The sequence below is a fragment of the Anas platyrhynchos genome, chromosome 3, assembly GCF_047663525.1.
Source record: "Anas platyrhynchos isolate ZD024472 breed Pekin duck chromosome 3, IASCAAS_PekinDuck_T2T, whole genome shotgun sequence".
In the NCBI taxonomy this organism is placed as follows: Eukaryota; Metazoa; Chordata; class Aves; order Anseriformes; family Anatidae; genus Anas; species Anas platyrhynchos.
In genome coordinates this window covers 90,313,449-90,327,570 of record NC_092589.1, presented here as the reverse complement: position 1 = coordinate 90,327,570, position 14,122 = coordinate 90,313,449, and the positions used below count along the sequence as shown (strand labels likewise).

General features: G+C 38.0%; 1 protein-coding gene across 12 annotated transcripts in view; it reads left to right on the top strand.

Moving 5' to 3' along the window:
* COL19A1 (collagen type XIX alpha 1 chain) overlaps window positions 1–14,122 on the top strand; it is a 202,617-nt gene that overhangs the window by 47,550 nt on the left and 140,945 nt on the right. For all 12 annotated transcript variants that reach the window (XM_072036305.1, XM_027455038.3, XM_027455037.3 and 9 more), the window contains one exon: window positions 1,729–1,782. In XM_072036305.1, coding sequence (XP_071892406.1) covers window positions 1,729–1,782 — 54 coding nt within the window. The remainder of the gene's footprint in view (window positions 1–1,728; window positions 1,783–14,122) is intronic.

The following is a 14,122-nucleotide window of genomic DNA, read 5'->3' as shown; positions in this document are numbered from 1 at the left end:
TTTTTTTTTTTTTTTTTTTTTTTTTTTTTTTTTTTTTTTTTGTGTGTGTGTTTAAGCTTTACTGCAGTGGTTGTCTGCTGGTGCTGGTTTCTAAGATGCCTAGCTGAGGTCATTTCTAAGATGCCTAGCTGAGGTCATTTTACTGTAACTACATCAATTAAATTCACTTTAAACCTGATGAAGACTTAGGATGTAACATAAGAAATTGTTGGGCACTTTACACAGTGACTGTCTCATGTAAAATGCAGGAACAGTCATCTGGATAGGAGCCTGGTCTCTTAGCTCTCTGAAAAGAGACCAGGCTGCTGGGGTGCAGATCACTTGTACATTTCATAGTGTTCCTCCTGTAAACTTTGGAACAACTGTACATCCCCTGACAACCAGTGTGCTGCACAGGCTGGGAATACCCATAAGCTGGGGAGGGCACAGGACATGTCTTCTGTGACCCACGCAAAGCCTTTCTGTTAGACTGTTGACTTAAAAATCTCCTGTCTGATATGTTGCAGATGAAAAAGAAGTCACTGCAGCACTGCACATATATCCTGTTTGGGAAGATCGTGAGAAATTGGCATTTGTTACTACAGAGAGGGTTTATTGACAAAGTCAATGAACTTTGCCTAATACTAAGAAGTTTCTGCATATTTTGAATATCAAAAGTTCCCATGGCCCTGCTTCTTAAAAAATTCGATACTTTGTGAGTTTAGAGGTTGTGGGCACTTCCTCAGCAGGGGCTTTTAGGTTTGCAGTTTTGGATTTGGGCACCAAACTTAAGTCTATATCCTATTTTAGGAAGCAATTATTTGTGTAAATGTGGCTCTTGTGCTTCTTCATGCACTTCTTTCATTCAAAGAACCAACTTGATGGTTAATTATTTTCAAATCAGTGACTTTCTCTTCATAAAGTAGTGAATTACTGCAAAAAAGGCTATAGAATTTTTTGTTCCCTAGAGAAGTATCACCCCTTGGTACAAGTAGACAAAACTTACATTTTTTTAGAATAAAAAACTGTAATATGGTTTAACTACTCTCCTTATCCTTTAGCGTACACCTGGCTTTGACTTTTAAATTTTGTAATACATACCTGACATTACTGAGCAACGTTTGTGTGCTAAATATTTATTTCAATCAATTTTAAGACTCAACCTCCGATTTGTAGCTGCTGGGAGCTTCCACACCGTTCCTGATCAGTCAGTGATTTGTTTCTTAAAACTAAGATTTTCTTACAGATTGCTTACAGTTAGGGTTTTGCTTGGTTTGAGGGAGAGATGGGGAGGGAAACAGGGACTGACTTTAAACAGTGTATTTTACAAATATTGCATGCATGTGACTTTCAGACTGAAAAAGTCATTATTACATGTACTTCCTCAGAATTCAATGAACTCAACGCAGTGAATTTGGACCTGCTTGGCTTAACTCTAATGTCACAATGAATTCCCTTGAAATCAGAAAACCTGTTTTTTATAGAAACGTACATTTGCAAGTATTTCTCAGATCAGGGTCTTAATTGACCTTGTAAGTGCTTTAAAAGTACTTTTTTTTTTTTTTTTCCCCCTGCAGATTTTAGTGTTGCATGTATGGCATTCTCCTCTATAATTGTTACATTGCTAAGCAGACAAAAACAGGTCTGCATGGGTAGGAAATACTTTTCTGTTGAATCACATATGACCTGAGTACTAGTTAACAATCTTAGACATTTTCAGAACTTCTAACTAAATAATTTGTTTTTCAGGGTGAGATGGGTGCAAAAGGACAGGATGGTGTTGTTGGTCTTCCTGGTGAAAAGGTATGTTCTTGTATGGAAGTATGTAACAGGGAAATGTTCACTCTGACAGCAGCTTATCTATAATTACACACACAAATGTGAGGATAGAATGTGTCTGTTGTTAGAAAGCTCGTTTCTGTTATGTACACTTCCAGCTTTCTGTAGCACACTCCAACCAATAGTATTGTCTGCACACGCTTATGGTTATCTAAGCAAATAACCATAGCTGAGAATGTTTATCAACCTACCTGTGTATTCAAGAAGGTAAGTTTCACTTCATTTCAGGATGTTACTCATTCACTTTGTCCAATTTAAGGCAGTCGTACAGATTTGTTGAGTTCAGAGCTAGTTACCTGTATTAGAGGAAATGCACTAGTCCAAAATCCTGATATCTTCAGTATAGAGGACAGCCCTCATAACACTGAGGAAACAGTATGCTGCTGGAGATTATAATCATTTCACCTCTTGTGATTCTTTTGTTTTGTTTTGTTTTTGTTCCACCTTTTAGCTGGAAACCACTTAATACATAAGTGAATGAAGTTTTCCAGATACATGCATTAGACCGTTGCACAGATTTTTTTATTTTTTTTTTCCTGTGGTATCTGTAACCTCCTGTTTTAAGTCTTCATCCATCAATACTGTCAATTTAGGTTCTTTTTCATCATGCACTTCAAGTTTCTGTCCTTTCAGCACCATAAGCAAGTATTCCTTTTTAAGGCAACTGTTGCTGTGATAAGCTCAAAATTTCAGTATTGCACTTGATGGTTGACAAACCCCTTTCACACGTATGCAGCATTTTAGTAATGGCATGGTTTTGTTTATTTAGTAATTATCCACATTTCGAAGCACTGAAACAAGCAAGAATTTCACTTTAATTGTGAGATTTAAAATCTGTAATTACCAGGATATAGAATTATGAAATTGTCTTTCCCTTTTACTTACTATTTCTTTCTCAAACTATGTTTTTGTTAAAAATAGGAGCTAGATACATGACATTACAAAAGAGTTAAAATAATGGCATTTGCTGCTTACGCTAAGTTATGTATGGTAAAAAAGTGAAGAGCAGGGTGCAAAGATGTTCAAAGGACCTTATAGTGCTGAGGAAGTGAATCATAAAGTGGCATGCAAAATTAATTGAAAATAACTGTAAAGTGATGGAAAGAAAAACAAGCCAAAACTTACGTATTTCATATTAGACTCTGGATTAGCTATTACTGTTCATGAAAGTGATCTTGAGATTAGAGGTCAATGAAAACATACGCTCACTGTTAAGTACTAGCCAAATAAATAAAATTAATTTAGTAAAGATTAGGGAAGAGAATGGAGAACAAAGAAAAGGCATTTTAAATTCACTATTGTTAATAAAACTGCCTTGTGATGTATCTTGAATGCTGTATACAGTTCTGGTTCGTACATCTCAAAGTGGATATAATAGCATTGGAAAAGGTTCAGAGGAGGTGTCAAGAGTAATCAGGAGCATTGGGCATCTTCCAATTAAGATGTGGCAATGTGGACTTCAGTTTGAAAACGTCACTGTGGAGGGGAAATGTGTTGCATTCTATAAAAGTATGCTCTATAAAAGTATGTGTGGAACAGAAAAGATTAATAGGGATTGTATTTATTTATTACACACTCTTCCAGTGAGAGAACTAGAATATCCGATGATCTGATAGCAAGTTCTGAAAGGATAGAAAGGATAGATATTATATCCTTCTGCTTATAACAAAATCAAAGTTGGAACTCTGCCATAGGATTTAAATTGTTTGAAAAAACTGATTAGAAAGTTGATGAAATAAAAATCTACGGAGGGTGTCAAAGATGGGCAACACTGCTTCTCTGAAAGTTCTTGAACTCCAAGATGCTGAAGTCTGGGAAACCCACTGGGAAGTCTCTGTGTTTGCCCTGTTGTTATACTTTCCATAAGCATCTGTTGTTGCCAGAATTTTGGAGACACACTTGACCAGAGAAAGCCTCACAGAACCATAGAATCATTAAGGTTGGAATAGACCTCCAAGGTCACCTGGTCCAACCATCCCCCCCCCACCAAAGTCACCCACTAAACCATATCCCTAAGCACCATGTCCAACCTTTCCTTGAACACCCCCAGGGATGGTGACGCCGCTGCCTCCCTGGGCAACCTGTTCTAATGCCTGACTACTTTCTGAGAAGAAATTTCTCCTAATTTCCAACCTTCAATTCAATCCAGTTAGACAGTTTTTACTTACTTTGCTTCCCTCAGTGAGCTAGTGGGAATAAATTCTTGTCTCTCTTGTAAATTACCAAGTGACATTGCTTTTCCAGTAAAAGTTATTATTGCAGTTTTCATGCAGTTTCCGTGGTTATTTTTTTTTTTTAGTGACTTGCAGATTCACTGTGAGGCCAAATCCCAAAGCTCCTGTTAGTTTATATAAGGCTCAGCAGTCAGATCATATTTAATCTTGAGACACTGTACTTATCCTGAACAGTATACTTTTCCTGAACAGTATAGCTCTTTTAGTTCAGACTACATAAAAGTCATATCACTGTTGCAAATTAAAAATGAACTACTGTGAAATCTGAAACTGGCAAGACCAAAAGCTGTTTAATATATATATATATATGTTTATTTTGTACATACATAGCTAGATGAAACTGAGATACAGCCAGCTGGTTTATGCTAGCCTGAGTTGTCATGTCTATGTAGAGTAATACAAGGCTGGATGGAATTATTAGCATCTTTATGGAGGTCGAATCACTTTATTTTCTTTATATTGTGAAAGGTATTAACATGGTCTGTCTCTCAGTTGATGCACCAAGAGCTGTGTGAATTTGCGTGTCTGCTATTTTTGAGCTCTTTTTTTTTTTTTTTTTTTTTTTTTTTTGCTGGGGTGTTCTGAATGCTAGAAGTGTACGTGGATTCAAAGACAACTGAACAAAGTAAAGGAAGAAAAATCCTCTGAGAACTGCTAAGTACAAAGGCATCTCCTATATTTCCGGAAGGGGAGGCGCAGATCGTGGAATGCTGAGGGAACATTCTCAGGAATTAGCACTGCTTATCCTTTTCTTACACTCCTCAATACACATTTTCTGTTAACAGAGATGTGGTTTTGTTTGACTGGGATGTCTAATTCATATTTTTCTGCAGTTTGTGCAGATATGACCCGGTCACTAACTATTCAGGAAAAAAAAAAAAAAAAAGATACAGCTATTTTGTATGTAAATGCAGGTTGATACTTAAGAGAGAAAAAGGGCTGGTGCACCCAGAAACTATCCATTACAATACTTCATTGTTCATATTTCTTTCTGTAAGGAAAAGTTCAAAGAATAAATATGTGGCAGATCTTAATCATAGAATCATTAGGATAATGCCATGTTGCTTAATTCATGTGACCTATTTTTGAAACTTTACCTTAGAATGAGATAAACTGGACTATTAGAAGGGCTGTTTCTGTAGAACTGCTTACCTCAAATCTACCCATCATTGCAGTGAAAGTCTAAAGCTAGAATAATCCTATCTGATCAACTTTATTACTTGAGAGAATTTTACCTCCCCAGAAAATACGATATACTTCATTTTCAAAATCTACATAGACAATGAAAAGTTTACAGATTTTCTAGGCAAGTCTGTAAGTCTTCCTTTGTATATGGCCTTGACTTTCAGGGATCTAAGAAGTGAAAATAGATTGTGTACCTCATTACATCTTCAGTCTCTCTTCAAATGTGATGTTTGGCCTTCAGTCATTTATAGGACAGGTTATAGGTGACAATAGTTTGCAGGTGGCCCTTGATACAGCCAGAACAATTTCTCATTCACTGAATGCTGCAGTGGTTTTGCAACAGTTGTACTGGCTAATACTTGCAGATCTAAATGGTGTAGACTGGTGGGAAGTTCTGCCATTTGAGAGGTTGGACCTGCTGTGTGCTAATCCAGAGAACAAAGTTTAAGTCTTGATGACTCCAGAGTGACATAAGAATAACTTTAGCACACCTGTTTCCGAAAGAAAACAGATGTCTGTTCAGGCAGTTCTGTTTTTTCTACTGTAATTCTTGTAAGCTGCCAACATGAAAAGCAAGGTTTCCACTGACTGACAACACCCCACACCACAACAGGCCTGTCATGTCATCTGCCTTCAGGGCAAAAGCAGTCAGTCTGACAGTACTGGTGACCAACCTAGAGAGTGAAGAATCAAATGCAGTCCCTGTGGAGCCCTACCACAGGCCCTCAGAGCCAGAAGGTGGTAGATCACAGACACCATCACAAATATTTGTGTCTAACTACCTAGTTTCTTCTTCCCTGACCTTTTTCAGGGAACCTTCCTCAGAGGTATTTTTAAAACAGTAAGTCTTACCTAGGGCAACAGAAGGAATTCTTAAAAGTATCAGAGGAGAGTCGTTTGTGGTGTTAGTTTATAATTCTAAAAAATAAGACAGCAATAGTCCTCCCTTGGAAGGAAACTGACTTCAATTGTAGGCTACCGGAAGATATGGAAAACATTGCCATAATCCCCTTCCTGCGATCAGGACTGGTTTGTGACTCAGCCTTCTGTGGAAAATTTGTCAACGTATCTATCCAGTTATGATACAAGAAGAACTGAAATGTTGTAGTAAATCAGAATCACTGTGTGTGAGTCCTTATGCCTTGGCCAGTTTGAAGGTCTTCAGCAAAGGCTATGAGGACAGAGCAAACACTTGTCAAAGAAGCAGTGTGTTAGCATACTTTATTCTATGCTGATTAGCAAGTGAAATTTTCTTTGGATACACTTCTTAAGCTATTTAGTACAACTGGATTGCAGCCAGAGTGCTGGCTGTATGGCCTGAGAATAAACATGCTGAAATTAAATCTGTCCCTGAAGCAGAGGTTTGAGGAGATTGGAGTGCTCTAACGTGTAGGATGACAATTGCCTATCTGCTTCATGTCAGGTTTTACAAGGTAAGCAAACCTGGTCTAGCAGTTGGAGTAATCTCATTACAGCAAGAACTGCTTGCTCTGCTGTTCGAAGCAGTCTTTAGGTAATGTTTGTGTGTGTTGCATTACACCACTGATGAAATCTGAGCAAGGTTGTTACATTTCCTGGGAAGTATCCTATTAAAAACAAACAAACAAACAAACAAAAACACAACACTGTTTTCCTAGCATTCCTGTCATACTGAAATGGTGAGAGAACTCTCCTGTTGGTGAAACCCAGTTTCTTTACTGCCATGATGATCTCTTACTGCTTACGGATTGCATTTGTGCAGGGCCTTTTCATAGCATGTACCGAGGGATGGATAGAGATAAGGATGATCAACTTCACTGCTATACTTTTTGTGTTCGAAGAGAACAGGGTTAATCTCTCTGCTCTTCCAGTCCAGCAAACCATCAGACTTTGTAGTAAGGGTATCCTATCTTCATACTTTTTTTGTAGTATACTTCTAGATAGTCTGACAACTTAAGGGGTTGTACACTTTGAGCCATGGCTGGAAGTTTCCAGCCTTAAGAACGCATTCTTAGACCATTTCTGAGGTTGCCACCAGACCTTCTCATTCTCCTTTACAGGGAGTTTATTCTGTCACTTTCCTTTCCTGAGCTTCTTGTAAATCTGAACAAACTGGGTTTGATTTGCCTCTGTATAGCTGTGATTTTTCTGTTTTCTGTGCTTCTTGTTTCACTTATCCAAGCAACTGAGTAAGTCATTTCTTTGTCTTTGCTCCTGGGTCTACAGTACCATGACAGTGAGCTCCAAATTAAAACTTTACCTCGTGTCCAGGACATAAATAATGTACTCCTGTTTGTTTGATTGTGTTTTGTTTTGTGCTGTGTTTTGGTTAATGTGGCGCTTTCACACTGATTGGCATCTAAGTCCCACCACACCACTCTCTTGATCTCCCTCCTCTACAGAACAGAGAAAATAGGATGGGGAGGGGGAAAAAAGCTCATGGTTTGAGGTAAGAATCAGTTGATTTAAAGGAAAAACAAACAAAAAAGGGGAGGGGGGGGGGCATGTGGAAGCAAAAGGAAGAAAAAAAAATTGTTTAGCCCTGCTCAAGGGCTCAATCAGCAAGTATTGTTCAGCCATGCCTTGGGAAGCAGGGCCTTAATACCCATAGCATTTTTTTGAGAAGAGAGATGCTTTCCTATTGAAAGTTGTCCCCCCCTCACGCTTGTATTTCTGAGCATGATGCCATACAGTATGGAATATCTCTTTAATCCCTTTGGTCAATTTGGGTCAGCTGTTGTAGTGATGCCCCCTCCTCACCTTTTGCCTAACCCCAGCGTTTGGACCAGAGGGAGTTGGAGAGCTAGCCTTGATGCTGTGCTAGCACTGCTCAGCAGTAGCCAGAACATTGGTGTGATACCAGTGCTTTTCTATGTGTAAGTGCAAAGCACAGCATTGTATGGGCTGCTGTGGCAAAAGTTAGCTCCATCCCATCCAGACCCAGTACAGTCAGCAGCAGGAAAATCTTTAAAGAACGTACTTCTCTGGTAAATGCATTGAGAACTTATCCTTTCTGCAGGTCTCTAATGTGATGTTTTCTAACATGGTGGACTACTTCCTAGAACTTAAGCACAGTAAGCAGCCTGAAGCAGTCAAGATGAACCTGCTAGCTCTCTTGGCATATTTGTTTAGGAACAGATCAGTCTCTGTGTATGAGGGTTTTCCTAGTTCTGACAGAGAGGTTGCCACCATGGCATGTAGGGGAGTGCATATGTTATGGGTCCTACTAGCCCAAACACTCTTAGGCTTGTGAGGATGTGCTGATGGCAGCATGTGTTGAAGGATTTAAGCTGCTGAAGGTGAATGATTGGCTCTATTCTTGACCATTCGATATTTGTCTGTTTTTTGTTTTTTTGTTGTTGTTGTTTGTTTGTTTGTTTGTTTTTTCTATTATGGAAATACTTTTTCTTCTTTCTCTACTACATTCTGTAAAATACAACTGAAGTAGCCAGAAATGTAATTCAGAGGATTCAGATGACTTACCAAACCAAAATACATTTTCGTCTGTTCCCCTGTAACCAAGCTTCCATAATAATTGCTCAATTTTAGTCCATAGTATAGATTTCATCATGATTGTGATCATGCACCTATATTTGTTGAACTACATTTGTGAAATACTTGTAACTCCATTCACTTTTAATACCCGACTTTCAAATCATTTAGCTTTACTATTGTATTTTTTGCATTATTTTTTCCAATCTAGATTATGAACAGACATCCTAAAATATTAAATATTTTGAGTAAGCTCACCAAAATAACTTTTTTTTTTTTTTTACACTAAGCCTGTAGAAGCAGCAAAATATTCAATATGCTGTGCTTTTGCTACTGCACTGTGTGGTTACTCCCACAGTATACTACTAAAATAAACAGTTTAGACAGACTGAAAGGAGAAAGAAATGCTTATATGAATAAAAACAATGTTTATCATCACACAACTTAGATTTATATTCAAAGTCAGACCAGAGAAAAAAACTAAGTGTACGTTTCAAGAGCTCTACCAACTGTACAAGTGCTATTTGTACTTCCAAGAATGATGAAGATGAGATTTGGTACACGTGTGACTGTACAGTAGTTATCTGCAAAAGAATTGTTCCCTTTTTTGTTCACTTGCATCTATCTGTGGTGATGGCCAACAAATTATACACAAACTCACATATTTTATGATCTGGAAGACAACAGGACCTGAACATATAATGTTGTTTGGTGTTGGTTGGTGATTTTCTCATTTAATGAGTTAAATTTGTAATCTGAAATCTGTAATTTCAGTTTTCTCAAGTCCATTAACAATGTGCTTTCTCTGCACTCTTGCAGAGTCTTAGCTGACTCTGAAACCAAGCACTGACCATTTTGTTCTCATTAAATTTGATTATCCTTTTGCAGTAGAGTTTTCTTTTGTACAAGTCAGGAAATGATTAGTAAAAGGGTTCCCAAAATGTGATATGGATACCATTTGTAGTGTCAGAAAAGCATGTTAACACTTCCTGAACTGCCTCCTTTGCATTGCCTGGTGGGAAGAGCTCTGTTTTCCCTTAACAGTGCCTGAGAAAGTGAATTTGAAAACTGCTATGAAACATTACGATACTTTTTTTTTTTTAATTACAAGATTATTATTTTAATTACAATTAAAACAAACAAACAAAAAAACTCTTGCAGAATTCAAAAACTCAATAAAATGCATGGCTTAGAAATGCCCAGTGTGTGGTTTTCCAAATACACGCATTATTTGAGAGCTTTAAGAGAAGAAAAAAAAAAAAAAAGAAAGAAAAAAAAAAAAGGACAAAAAAAGACATGCAAGTACAGTGTGGAACTTCAAATTACTTTTGGAGGTAGTTTTAATACCCATCTCCATACTGAGTTATTCCAGGGTCAGATCTTCAGAGATATCTTTTTAGAACAAAATAGAATAGCCAGTTGGAAGGGACCTGCAGAGATCATCAAGTCCAATTGCCTGGTCACTTCAGGGCTAAACAAAAAAGCATATTATTCATTACATTATTATAATGCCTCTTAAGCACGGGAAGCTTGTTATATGTACGTCCAAATTAAATTGTCATCATGAAGATCCTTGTGCTCATTGAACTGCTTCAATATTGCTTCAACTAGACCATGGAAACCCTGTCTAGAACTTTTCAAGTCTATTTGACTTTATAGAAGAGTCATGGGCATGTGGCCTGTTATGCCAGTCCAGCATGTGCTCCTAGAGCATCTCACATTCACACAGGCATGCAAATCTGAAGAGACATTGGTGTTGAGCTTCCAGTGACACAGTCTTTTCCTTGCAGCTGTCTTGAAAGATCTCTGCACACAGCGTCTTCCACTTCTCATGTGCTGTACAGATCCTTGACAGGGGTTAGGGTATTTCCAATGTAGCTCATCAGCATCCCTGAGAAAGATTCCAGAAACGCATACGGAGCACTGGATAGATGCTGCTTAAAGCCATTTTCCTCATTTTGTATATTACTCAGTCCAATCCAATTTCTGAGCTCCTATCATTGCTAATCAGTTACATTTCAACATTTTTAGATGAGGTATGGTGATAATTTGTACAAGTTGTACAGCTTCTGAAAAATTCCTCTGTTGCTTTACTTTGGAGTCTACAACAAAGACTGAAGAGTATAATCACTAGCATAGAAAGAAATATTTGACAACAGAAACATTTTCAAAGTAGAAGGAAAATTATGAGCTCTATTAACGTAGGGCTGAAACATTTCAATAGGAAACAAGATGTGATTTTTTTAATATGAAGTTTGATGGGTTAACAAGTAAATATTAGAGAGAGAAAGTGGTTTTACAGTTGGAAACTTTACTATCATTATATTAAAGCCTTGAGTTTGAGAACTGCTGGCCATCAGGTGGTTGGATCTCATTTATTGCAATAACAAATCTGGTATGTGTTTCCTGTGTTCTTTTTGTGTTTTCAGTGATATCTTTGAGTATAATTAATGTATGTCTGATTTAAGACATGATTGTATGTGAAAAGAGTAGTTCTCTATAGCTTTCTGATTCATGAATACACTCTCTAAAAATCCTGCTGGGCAAACACTTTATACCATTATGTTTTCCAAAACTTGTTTCATTGCTTCAGCATGTATATTTCTTGCTCTGCTCTCTCTTTAACATTACAAGGATGTGTTTTGAATAGCCTTTGATCATAAATTTGATTCCAGAGAGCTGTCTGCTGTGCTGACTTATTTTTGCCTTATTAGGTGATTTTTGCAGTTCCCAACTGCAGGAACTGTTGAGCTCCCTGGTTTTTCAGCTCCTAAAGTTACACGGCAGCAGTACGGTCGGGTTCTTGCTAGCCAGCTGCGGGGCACCAGATTCCACTGCGTGCGGCGGCGCCGCTTGGTACTGTTTCCTTTCTGGAGAGAATGGTGCTAGTGACGGCTTTCAGTCATGTGCTGCTGGTGAGCAGAGACTCCATCCTGCATTAAAGAATTGTTGTTTTTTTGAGGAAAAAAAGCCTGCTTTGGTCCCTTAGCTAACCCGTGGCATTATCTTCTGCCCTCTCCTAGTTTCCGTCAGAATCAGACCAGCCTCAGTAGGACAAAAGTACAAACTGTGTTTGGGAAGCCAGACACTAAAGCTTGAATTGCTCAGCATCAAAGCAATAGGCCAGTGTCACTGCGGTGAGATAAGAGTGGGGGCAGAAGGGGAGGGCTCTGGTATTTGAAAGGAAATTTTAATAACCAAAAAAATGTGGCCAGTCACATGGGCTCTGAATGCAGCGACTGCTATTGTTACATGAGGTGTGGCCAAAGAAACCAAAGGTCACCATCCATTTTATAGGGGTCTGGGCTGCTGGGAGCAAAAGGGACCGTGGCATGCTGCCATGTAGAAGAGGCTTTTGTTAGTTTGTTACATAACATGGAAGTAAAAAATAATGCAGTCGTTAAATAATGCAGTCATTAAATGCAGCTCTTTGTTCCTTAATCAGAGATTCATGAATACTCCAGCTTTGAGTCTGCATGGCTCTGGTGTGCTTAACTGCATTTGAGAAGGCTGAGTCAGGGCCTTGCAGACTTCGAATGGGAGGGGGGAGGTTTGAGGAGTTTTCAATTATTTTTTTCAATTATATTTTTTAGGCTGTTTTTGTGAGGTTTCTGTAGCACATGGTGTTACTTTTTCATTATTATTTTTTTTCTGCATTCAGGTAGAGACTGGAAATCTTAAAACTATTATTCTCAGTTGTTCTCTTCTAGTAAGAAGGTAGGGCTTTAAGAAAAATACCAGCTATTGCAAGACTTGAAATCATAAAAGTTGGCAGCAGTGTGTTGCCGGAGATAGACTAATCAGGACGGAAGGAACTTTCTGCTGTACTTCAGTGCTGTACTACTTTTCTGACACATTCTGCTTACTTGTGTTTATTTTCTTTTGAGAAATTAGTCAACTTTACTAAATATAACACTTCAAACCCAATGAATTATTGATTTGTAGTAGAATAACTTAAAAATTATGACGTATGTTACTGTTACTAACTTAATTTATATATAACATTATATTCTGCCTGATTAACAACAACCATAGTTCCTGAAAAAGTAGCTCTTGAAATTAAAAAAAAGAAAAATGTTATCCTGGTGTAATAGAAAATTTATACGTAGTACAAATTGTATTAGTGTACTGTTTGGACTTGAGACTATTAACTATTAGCTCTTTGCCCTTTCTTTGGTGGGTGAGGTATATTATTCATATAATTATTTTAAATCCAGCTCACTTGGATTTTTAATGTCAACAAACATACTTTCTCCCCTCAAAATGTAAAAGTTATAATGTCAGTTTTATATTCCAAATTCCATGTAAGTTACTTTCTATTTTCATTCATAGATACCAAGCTTTTGGATATGCAAACTTTTCTATCCATATAGTAAAATCATTCACAGGTACAGAAGAACAGGGTGTACTCCTTAAATTGCCATGGCTAGCCGGTATTTCTCAACACCTAAGATTCATACCGCATGCTTCAAGCCTGAATCGATCAGATCAATGCGACGTGCTGAGGCTGGGCCAAGTCTTGTCTAATCACCAGTCAGCACTGTTGCTCTGGCATGAGGCTCCCAAAAATAGAAACATAAGAAGTCAAACAAGTAAGTGGAAGGGCACTAAAAGAAAAAGTGCTGCTAATTCCACTGTTGACTTTCTGTCTAATGCATTCTTGTTCCCAGGCCGGGCTAAGTAAAGCAACTGGAGCAGGGTGTGTTTCTGCAGATGGCTCAGCAGTGTCACACGCAGCCCAGCTGGTTGACAGGTGTTTGATTTGTATTTAAAAGTACCTCACACAGGACGGAATTTTTTCACAGATACTGAGAAGTTAGTCAGCTGATGCTTTTTGTTCAGAGTTTACTCCCCTTTCACTATTCTCCCTTTTGTTGTGAATGGCAGTTCTTCTATTTCTCCTTAAAAATGATGGTAATACTGCTTCAGTCTGTAAAAAGAAAGCATTTGCCTCAGACACTAAATGGGAGAAATTAATCCATGCTAATTTTGTTTAATAGTTGGAACCTGCTACCTTTACATGTAGAAGATGTATCTTTTCTTTATAGCTCCTGCCAATGAGGTTTCAAGAAATGTTTATTTAGCTGTCCATTTGTCACAATGAACATTCCCACATAGAGCAGGGATGGAAGGAGAATGCAAGACTTCTGGGTATGGCAGTTACATACTGTGTTTGCCTCTTCCCTTAACATGAGGAAGTCCTGGGACTTTCTTGTACAGAGCTTTGCATGACTGGAGTAAAAGAAATTCCGTGCCCAGAAGGGTATACAGATACATGAGATACAACCAGGGCTAAGAGGGAAGAGTGAAGGTCAGAAAGTACTTAATGGGTGAGAATAAAAAGTGTACAATGCTAATCCTTACTGCTTTTATTGTAAGCTACACACATTACTCTGTATAACTGAAGAGAGATT